Source organism: Grammomys surdaster, unplaced genomic scaffold (genome assembly GCF_004785775.1).
Source record: "Grammomys surdaster isolate TR1022 unplaced genomic scaffold, NIH_TR_1.0 125834, whole genome shotgun sequence".
NCBI classification, from domain to species: domain Eukaryota; kingdom Metazoa; phylum Chordata; class Mammalia; order Rodentia; family Muridae; genus Grammomys; species Grammomys surdaster.
This window is the reverse complement of record NW_021620662.1, coordinates 359,987-370,815: the sequence shown is the minus strand read 5'-3', so window position 1 is coordinate 370,815 and position 10,829 is coordinate 359,987. Positions and strand designations below refer to the sequence as shown.

The 10,829-nt window shown below is 41.6% G+C and overlaps 1 protein-coding gene across 1 annotated transcript in view; it reads left to right on the top strand.

Moving 5' to 3' along the window:
• Window positions 1-6,959: 6,959 nt before the first annotated feature.
• Window positions 6,960-10,829, top strand: part of Lrba (LPS responsive beige-like anchor protein) — a gene marked incomplete at its 3' end in the record, with an annotated part of 362,529 nt that continues 358,659 nt past the window's right edge. Inside the window, exon 1 of the mRNA XM_028789471.1 lies at window positions 6,960-7,390. Coding sequence (XP_028645304.1) covers window positions 7,175-7,390 — 216 coding nt within the window. The remainder of the gene's footprint in view (window positions 7,391-10,829) is intronic.

The following is a 10,829-nucleotide window of genomic DNA, read 5'->3' as shown; positions in this document are numbered from 1 at the left end:
CTTCCTTCCTTCCTTCCTTCCTTCCTTCCTTCCTTCCTTCCTTCCTTCCTTCCTTCCTGGACTTGGTGTCTGTCTTCTTTCTTTCTTCCTTCCTTCCTTCCTTCCTTCCTTCCTTCCTTTCTTTCTTTCTTTCTTTCTTTCTTTCTTTCTTTCTTTCTTTCTTTCTCTTTTTGGGGGTGGGGGCACAAATGTGGGAGGGTGATCCTGGGAGGAACGGGAAGCAAGTCTGATGGGGTACATTGTGTGAAATTCCCAAATAATAAAAATTTGGGAAAAATAAAAAGGTTCCAGGTGAATATAAAGACTGATCACTAAGACCCACTGAACGAGGCTGTGACAACTCAAGATGGCATTTTCTATATCGGAAGCTAGCTGCTCATATAACAAAGGTGATACTATATTCACAGCATATTATATTTCCAGAACAATGTGCAACACACAGTAATAGCATACACGTTTTTTTTTTTTTTAAAGATTTATTTATTTATTTTATTTATGAGTACACTGTAGCTGTCTTCAGACACACCACTAGAGGGCACTGAATCTCATTACAGATGGTTGTGAGCCACCATGTGGTTGCTGGGATTTGAACTCAGGACCTCTGGAAGTACAGTCAGTGCTCTTAACCACTGAGCCATCTCTCCAGCCCTAGCATACATGTTTTATGTATATGGTTACAGATGAACAATATCTATGTTTTCATACTCCTTACTAAAGATATTGTGGCATGTGTCTGTGAGGAGATGGATGACATTGATATTTTATCTTTATTTTCTCAACATTCGGGGGGAAAGTGTAAAATGAATCACCCAACTTCAATGGATGCTACTCATCTTATTCCATACAATTTTTTATATTTATACTTTGTTTTAATTATAAAGCAATATGCAACTACAATCTACCAATACCATACAATGGCTTATTCCACCAAATATGGAGTGGGAGCTGCAAGCTTCTACTGATTTTCTTAAGAGGCTAGTAAAATTCTGTTACTTTATTACTCATAATATTTTCCAGGCAGATAGATGACTGTCCTTAGCATAGAATCTGGCCCTTAAACAAGTTTATCACAGTCTCTCTGTTTCTTCAGCTTAACTTCTAGTTCCAGCTAATAAACAGTAATGAACAACTTGCTCTTCCCAGGCTCCCTTCTGTGCATGTGTTACTAAAGACTGACCCTAGGTCCTCACACATATTGAGACAGCACTCTATTACTAAACTTCTGTCATATTCTCCCCTTCACTCCCTTAGAGCAGTGGTTCTCAACCTGTGGGGTGTTACCCCTTTGTGGAGGTCACATGTCAGATTTCTTGCACATCAAATATCTACATTACAATTGATGACAGTAGCAAAATTACAGTTATGAAGTAGCAAAGGAATAATTTTATGGTTGGGTGTCCCTGCAACATAAGGAACTTTAAAGAGTTACAGTGTTAGGAAGGAGAACCAGTTCCTTATAGGATACATTCTAAAAGGTGCAGCCTACTGTCAATTAGAGTAGATACTTTACCTTTGCTCAATACTTTCTTCATTTTCATTTAGTGTATTTGAGAATGTATGTTTCTTTGCAGAGAAAATAGTTTGGAGTACTTGTAAGGAAATGGGTGTTTCCTTTAATAAAACTAAATGCAGTTCTCATTTAGAAAGAAAGAAAATCCTAGTGCCAAATTCTTCGACCTTATAACCCCAAATGTGTTTCTATACAAATCATCTTTCTCATGTTCTCTGACTAAACATAGTGAAAACCTTCTGCAACATGCAGGCCCAGTTATAGGGAATATGATTGCAGCATAGCTATGACCTGCAGTATTTGGACATTTTTCCTCTGGACAAAGTGATGGTAACTCAAAACTTGAGAATTTGTTTTACCCGATGTTTCGTCTTCATGCTAGATGACAAATAACTCAAGACCCAGTTGCTTACATCGACAAGTATCTACTATTCTCTGTGGGTCAACGGTTCTTTATGAATTCTGATACATGTTGGCTGGGGCTGTAGTCTTCTCAGGACTGTGACTACAACATTCAAGATGGATTTACTCACATGGCAGGTAGTTGGGTATGGTTTTTTGCCAAACAAACAGCTTGGGATGTTGGCTGATGGGCCTTGATACTATTCTACGTGGTTTCATCTAATAGTTTGGGTCCTAAGACAGATTATTCCAAGCACACTACCATATGCAGATATATTTTCTTCTCCACTTGGAGACTAGCAAGTAGTTCAAATAGTCTACTTTCCAGTCTCATTCCTTGCATAAAACGTGCAAACATCTCCTTTCAGAGAAAGCCTTTGTTTTTCAGAGACCTCAGCTGGGCCAGGATTTCAGACTAAAACTGACAAATGCAGTTACTTTCTCTAGTGATACGCGCTCATATAGATTTAGTGGTTATAAGATTGTAGCTCAGTTATAGTTCTTGTTTATCATTCTCAATGGCTTGGGTTCCATCTCCAACACTGAAAAAAAAATTGTAGCGTTGGAGTGATATGTCAGAGTAGAACATTTCATGCCATGTAACGGCACTATCATGAAGGAATAGGATGCATGAACTACCTTCTTCCACATTACTTAGGAGGTGTGGTAGTACACACTTTAATCTCAGCACCCATGAGGCTGAAGGGAGATTGGAGTAAGTTTGAGACCAGCTAGTGCTACATAGCAAAAAGGCTCTAAAACTCAACCAATCAACAAAAGTCAGTAATCAACGCTACTAACCTTTGAAGTTTTATTTAATAATAAAAATAATGTTTGTATAATCTGCCAGAGGGTTCAGGCCTGGAGAAAGCTAATTCCCATTCTCTTGACCAACCATAAACACATGTACTATGAACAACACTAAACAGACTCAGTAATTTCCTGTGCAGCAATAATTAAGGAAGAGACGGTCTTAAATTTGAGAGGGAATGAGAGGAAGACATGGGAACAGTTGCGAGGAAAAGGGGGTAGGAATGATGTAATTAAGAAATAACTTAAAAAATGTTTGCCTTTCTTACAAGAAGAAGCAAGTTAGAGACATGAGTTTTCAGCCTATGCTTTCATAGTGTTAAAGAATAGTTAAAATTCAAATCTGGAGGTATAGGAAGGTACACTGCCAATCACATAGGTTATACTTTCCTTGTAAGTTATCTTTTAACCTATATATTTACACAATGCCAAGAAGTTACAATTGGATGGATTGTTTTTCTGATAAAAGAAAATTCCATCTCATCTCTGTTCTCATATTTTTCTTTGTATGTAGGTAAGAGTTCATAGATCAATAATCTTGATTTCAGTATGAAATTACATTCTTTTTGCTTGAGTTCTTTTGAGTTATGCAAAAAGCTTCCTGTTCAGAATTCACCTTCCTTTCCTCTCTCTCTGTACTGGGGACTGAACCCAGGACCTCACACACGCTGGGAAAGCATTCTTTACTAATGTGGTATATATATTCCCAACTTTTTAAAAAATATTTTTATGATTTTGTGTGCATGAGTGTTTGACCTGCATGTATATGTCATATGCATGCCTGGTATCCACAGAGGTCAGAAGAGAGTATCTGATCCCCTGGAACTGGAGTTACAGATGGTTGTGAGTCCCCAGGGGGATGCTGGGAACTGAATCCCAGTCCTCTTAACAAATACTGGTAACAAGTGCTCCTAACTTCTGAGTCAACTTACCATCTCCTTTAACACATTTATAACTTTTTAGTTTCATTAAATTGTCTAGGTAGGCCTTGACTTTGAGATCATCAAGCCTTAGCTAGAATTATAGGCCCAAACACCACACCTAACTCCTCTCTCTTTTGTTTTCTGCTATGGTTTTGACGTATGCTTAAGATAAGGAAAATTATATATAAAAAACTTTGGACTTAATTCCAAGACATTGATATCAGATAGATACAAATTAAATGGCAACAAGAAACTAGAACTTGGCTTTGCAAAGGTAAGCTTACCTCCTGCTCCAATTTTCTCATCTCCCTCCATTTTCTCTCCTCCCTCCTCCCTCCCTTTTGAGTATGACACAGCTCAAACTGTACTATAGACTTAGCTCTTGATAGCTCATATGAAGGCTTTTAACTAGACAAACTTCCATTACATATAACTGATAAAAAACTGTTTTCATACCAAAATATCCACGATAGCAGAATTTTCCTCACTTCAAATGGTAGCAAGAGCTTTCAGGAAGAATTAAAGCAGATCACTTCAGTGTTTGATTTAATCCCCGTTAGTATAGGATAGAGCATTTACAATACACATTATATTAAGGAGCTTATGAATTCATGGGAGGCAGTTTAGCTCACGAAACATCCCTCAGGATGTTATACATCTAAACGGCAATCTACAGGGATTGTACTTTAACCAGGGCTGGGCTAGCCCCAGTTTCCTCTTCTGCTTTCATCGTGCTTCTTTTTGCAGTAAACCTCTGTAGAAAAGCAGGCAGTGACAAAAGTACTGGACATGACTTTTTAAAGTGTGTAATTTGTTTTGAAATAGTTAGATAGTTGTCTTGTATCTACTTTTGTTTCCCAGGTAAAAGAGCATTACCAACAATCTCAAAAATGCATGAGACACACACCTTAGCCTGGATCCTTGAGACCATGGGGCTATGACCATTTTCATTCTTGCCATCCTTCTGATTCTTTCATTGGAAGGAATTTATCAACAAATTATTAGTGCCTATAAACCAGATATAGTAACTTAAACTATCTGCCCAAACCCAAGGAAGCAAAATCTTACCAGATACTTTTGGTAGCCTGATCATGGCTCCCACATTCAAAATAGAAATTGGTAGAAGGACAAGTGAATGTTTTCTTGATCCTGCAGGGACATTTCACTCTCTTATTTCAGACTTACACAATGACATCTGAGGATTTCCCCTTCTCACCTCCCTTTTCAAGGATTTCAGCAACAGGAGGCCAGTAATGTTACCTCCAACCCTAATCAGCACAAATTAGCAATTCACAGAATTAGAAAAATGTCTGCTTTATCTTTGGAATTTGTAAATCCATTTTGACGCAACCTAATTTCTTTTAAGAAGCATCTTATTGAGTGCAACACTAAACACACTTCTTTGCTAGAATCTTTCCTGATGTTGCTTCTCTCAAGTATTCATGTGATAATTAAAACTGTCTATTTTCAAGGATGTTTCAAATAATTCCTTTTCCATGGAATCATTTCATTTCTCAAACCTATCTAAGGTTTTTGGATTCCTTCAGAGTGCTTTGTTTAGTTTAATCCAGTTTTTTTGCTTCACTTTCATTTTTAGGAACCCAGAAGTATTTTAGACACGTACTTTAAAGTTTTATCCCATAGAATAATAATAGGTTGAAAAACTACCTCCTCTATGCTCATTTTACTTTATATTAATGCACCAGGATTAAAACTTTGCCATTATCAGAGGCAGTGAAGAGAATGAGAGTATTAGACTACGACAATTTGTACTGGCTTCAAACTCTCATCTATCTATATATTTTTAAAGTATCTATAATGAGGCAAACTTAACTTTCACACTAAAAAATTGAGAGGAATTCCCTTTCCCAGTTCCAGAGCCCCGTGAATCCCGCCTTCACTGCTCCGAGCAGCTGTCTGAGGAATGAATCCTCTTCTCCTTAGAATGTGGGAGAGCTTTGCTGGGGTGGCAGCTGCAAAGCAAGGAATCCTCCCAGTCGCTGTCCCTCCCTCCAAGCCGGGCAGCTGCCAGGGCATCCCAGTGGAAATCTTTCCTAGTCAACGCCAGCGCCGCGGGCGGGCAGCAGCTGAGCTCAGCCAGGGGTGGAGACTGCTCCCTGGAGGCTCCAACGCCGCCACCTCAACGACTCCTAAGTCCCTCAGGTGTCCTTCTCCAAGTCCAACAAGAGGACGCCTTGACAACGTGGGGCGGGTTCCCTCCGCGCCCGGAGACCAGCCCTAGCTTAACAACACACTCCTCGCTCTCCCCGAAGCACAGCTTAGGCGAAGAGTGCGGGAAAAGCGCGCCGCTTGCTGCACTACCTGAGCAGCGCGCACCCGAGGCGCGCTCTCGCCCGCGTGGCCCCTCCAGGGAGCGCGTGCTCGGCTCCCCTGCTCACTCGCGGTTCCCGGGCCCGCCCGCACGTCCCCTACCAAGCCGCCTCCGCCTGGGCGCTCGCCCGCCCCACCACCCCGCGCGCTCGCGCACGCGCACGCCGCGCCCGGCGGCCCTCGGCGCTGTCATGGCGGCGAGGAGCAGCTTCAGTAGGCACGGGGGTAGTCCCGCGCGCCGTGGCCCGGCCATCAGTGGCAGTAGCATCCTCGGCCACCGCAGCAGCACGAGCCGCGGCGTCGCTAGTGCCTGCAGTAGCTGCTTTTGCAAGGGCTGAGCGCAGGGGTGGGGCGGCCTAGGAAACCATGGAGTTCTAGGCAGCCGCGGGCTCCCGGGGAGCGGACTAGGGAAACTTGAAGGCTGCGACCAGGTGCATTGACCTTTCTCTCCCCCGCCCCCTCGTCGCAGTGGCGTCGGGCCTGCCTTCCCGCCCCAGCACACACCTCCCTTCCTCTCCTCAGCGGAGCTCAGGTGCCCGGGCGAGGTGCTCCACTCCTCCCCCTGGGCCGAGCGCTGAGGAGAATCACCGCCCCCTTCCCCCGCCTTTTCCTGCCCTGGATCTCCGCCGCCACCTCCGTCTCGCTGCGCCCCGGCGGGGGTGAGGACGAGGCCGGAGTCTCTGGGTGAGGAGGAACTTTGGACCTCCGTGGTCGCGGGGGCCCCCTCCGCTGCCCGCGACAGTTCCCCGCGGTGCACCTGCCCTGCGCCCACCACCTGCGCGGGGTGGGGGAGGAGTGAACCTGCTCGCCGGCCTGGAGGACCCGCCTTCGGCGGAACCGGCTCTGGAGCCCGGGAGGAGCGGCCGGCTGGCCCTGGGGTGCCCTTAGTAACTTATTTGACAGACAGTAACTATTTCCCTCTCCTCCCTAAAAAATCCCACGACGGACCTACCCTATTTAACAAATGTTTAATCTTCCAATAGGGTTTGGCGTTGTTGTCAGCCTCCGGGAGTGAGATTGGACAAATATTCTCCAAGAGGAGGAGGGCGACGCCAAGGACTTTCCTGCTTTTGGGGTTTCTCCTCAAGTTGGAACAGAGACCCTTGTTGGTTTAGCGTTTGCGTGTGCTGTGCCTCCTCTCAGTGCAGCGACTGCTGGCTCAGGGTGACTCTGACTTGTCCTTTCTCGTGAACTAGTAATGGCTAGTGAAGACAATCGTGCCCCTTCCCGGCCACCAACAGGTGATGACGGGGGAGGTGGAGGGAAAGAAGAAACCCCTACAGAAGGGGGTGCTTTATCTCTGAAGCCGGGGCTCCCCATTAGGGGCATCAGAATGAAATTCGCCGTGCTCACCGGGTTGGTTGAAGTTGGAGAAGTGTCCAACAGGGATATTGTAGAAACTGTCTTTAACCTGGTAAGTAGATAAATATTTTATAAGCATATACTTTTCTCGGTGAGTTGGGGAACAAGACCGAAGCTGGGGTCATGTGCTTCACTCAAACTAATGGCTTTTTCCACGGATAGACACAAAATTCTACTTGACCTAAATGAAGCAATTACTTGTATTTCAGTTTAAAGAGAATTATGCAAAATTTGATGCTTCAAGTTTTGAATGAACATGAGCACTTTTGTGCTAATTAAGCAATTGTTGATATGGAAGTATATTTGTGTCTGTGTCTGTGTTTGTGGTCAAGTGTTCAGTGGAGAATTTGGCTGTAACTTTTTTCCTCTTGGAGTGTATGTTTAAGCTTGCATTTCTCTTTAATATTTTGAATAACTGACTTGTTTTTTTTTGGACTTGGGAGCTAATGTGAGTCTTTGCCTAAGTTACGTTTTGCTATAGTTAGTTTTAAACACAGAATTCATGTTCATAGTGCTGATATAGGCTAACTTACTGCAAATTAGTATTTTTAAAATTTTGGCTACTTTTAGTTTTAGAAATAACTAACCAAGGTTAAATTTTGGAGTGGGTTTAGGGTTATCTTGTGATAATTGAATGGCAATTTGAAAAAGGCCTGAGGCAGCCACAGTATGAGCTTAATGCTTTTGTAAATTTGTGTTTATCGTTGGAAGAATTTATCAAATTTGGTCATTGGAAGTTGTTGATTGTACTATGGAGGGCAATGAGTTATTTGAAGTGGTTATGAGATTCTTTTTCTCTCCATTCCATTTTTAGAAGTTACCTTTAGTGGAGCTCTTTAGACTTTAATTTTCTGTTGCTTGTCAACTTAAAAGAATGAAAAAGGAGTTTGGCTTTAAAATAATTTTCTCTCACTCATCCAGTGTTAGAATATAATACATGGTGCCAGATATAAATGTGCAGTAGTTGCAATAACTGTTTAGTAGCCATCATTTTTGCCTCTATATTTTCAAGATTAGACTTGCTTTATTTTAGGCACTTAATTATTTCCTGTATTAGGCCTTTACTGTTAGTCTGGTTATTTGCAGTACAGGTTCTAGAATGACAAGATAGGTATAGGTGAAATTCACTTACTTTTGAAGCATAAAACTTTTTTTTTTTGATTTTTTTCGAGACAGGGTTTCTCTGTGTAGCCCTGGCTGTCCTGGAACTCACTCTGTAGACCAGGCTGGCCTCGAACTCAGAAATCCCCCTGCCGCTGCCTCCCAAGTGCTGGTATTAAAGGTGTGCGCCACCACTGCCCGGTGTGCATAAAATTTTTAAACCATATTTTATTTCTTTATTAGATTATTGTATTGTGACTTTCAATATAAATACTGATAGACACATACATATACACACATTTCAAAACTAATTATTAAAATGTATATATTATTGAATATATGTATTAGAATAGTGTAGTGTAGTGAACTCTGGTATTCATCATCCAACTTCAATATTTTGGGAATCTTTTGTGTGTTTGAAACTTTCAACAGTGAGCTTCCAGATGAAATGCAGATTCATCTATTCCTTTACCTCAAAAACTGAATTTTTTAAAATTTAATTTTGGTTTCTCTTTCTGAACCTAATGTAGTTTGGATGGTGTACAGAAATCTTGTAGTGATATAGTCCATACTTAGTTGTTCCTGTGTGAAAATACAACATTTTTTGGCAGGACGATTCAGACTCCTATATTCTTTATAGTGTGTTATTTTGGGGTGGATGACCAAACAGGAATCACTTGCATTTTTATCATTAAAGAAAATGTAAATTCTTTAGTATAGTTTGTTGAAGGGTAGTCCTGATACAAATTTTAAGGTTAGATCTGTCATCGTTGCATGTTGACAGTGTAGAAACATGGAAAGACTGTCCCTTTTTACATCCTTTTCAGCAGCTTCCCCTCTTTTGAGTAGGGTGGGCAGAGTGGGTGAGAGGAGCCAATGGCAGTCCTTTCTTCTGTCATCATTTAGAGTACCTTTTATGATTAAAATATGGGCTCTAAGAAAATTATGAGAACCAAGGTGTTGATGATCCAGCTAGTTCATCTCACTGTTACTATTGCTGCATCTAGTATTTCTTAGTGGACATGGTGTGAGTTGTGATTCTGTTCCAAGGAAGAACATTGCTCTGTGCCTGGCAGTGGACCAAGTGGCCTTATTATTTAACTCTTCTCTAAATAACCTAATACATATGTGCCATTTCAAAGATTAGGAGAGCAAGATACTGAATAGTTAAATATATAGATTGCTACACTTTGGTTTTTAGGATTAGTCTTTTCAGGAATATATCTGTCACATGGATTGGTGTGTGGTTGTTTTCATCTCCAAGCAGGTATTTGTACCTTAGGCATTGCTTTCCTCAAGGACACAGAAGTCATTGGTCTTGATAAATATTCATGGCTGACCCTCTACCAGTGGATTTTACTCTTTTTTATCTAACTAAAAAAGCTTTTTACACTTAAAAAAAAAACCTTAAAAGTAAACACATTTTTTAGTTCACATCATTGGTTTCTCATTCAGTCTGTGGAGAGAATTGATTAACTTTTTTCTTGTATGTATGTATGTTTGCATGTATGTGTGCATGCATATATGTATGTATGTATTATGTATTTGTGCACTACTATATGTATGTGTGTATTTATGTATTTGTTTACTAGTGTATGTATGTGTGTGTATTTAAGTATTTGTGCACCAGTGTATGTATGTGTGTAGGCCAGAGTTTGATGTCCAGTGTTGTCCTCAGTCACTCTCTACCTTATTTACTTATTTAACATATTTCCTTTATTGTTGTGTGTGAGCATGTATATGTAAGAGTGGGTGAGCATGCCAGGGACAGGTGTGGAAGTCAGAGGGCAGATTTTTGGGAGGTGGTCCTCTCCTTCCACTTCCACTTCTCTTACTGTTTGTATGCTCTGTGTAGTTTAGTCTAGCTGGCCCTCGCACTTTAGGGTAATTCTCATTTTGTCTCCTAGCTTGCTGAAGGAATGTTGGGATTACAGATATGAGTCAGGACATCTGGCTTTTTGTGGATTCTAGGGATCGAAATCAGATTGTCAGCCAGTGCTTATACCAGTTGAGCCATATGACTGGCCCCATTTTTTTTTTTTTTTTTTTTTAAAGACAGGGTTTCTCTGTGTAGACTAGGCTGGCCTCCAACTTAAGAGATCCTCCTGCCTCTGCCTCCTGAGTGCTGGGATTAAAGGTGTGCACCACCACTGCCCAATATCCATCCATCCATCCATATTTCTTTCTATCTGTTACTGAACTTGGAACTGGTGTATTCAACTAGAATGGCTGGCCAGCAAACTCCAGGAATCCTTATGTCTCTACCTTCTTAACACTGGAGTTCAGGTGCATGTCTTTCATGTTGGAGTTGGGGACTGAAGTCTAGTTGTCAAGCTTGCATGGCAGGTACATTGCTGACAAAAATATTACCCAATTCCATCTTTTTTTCT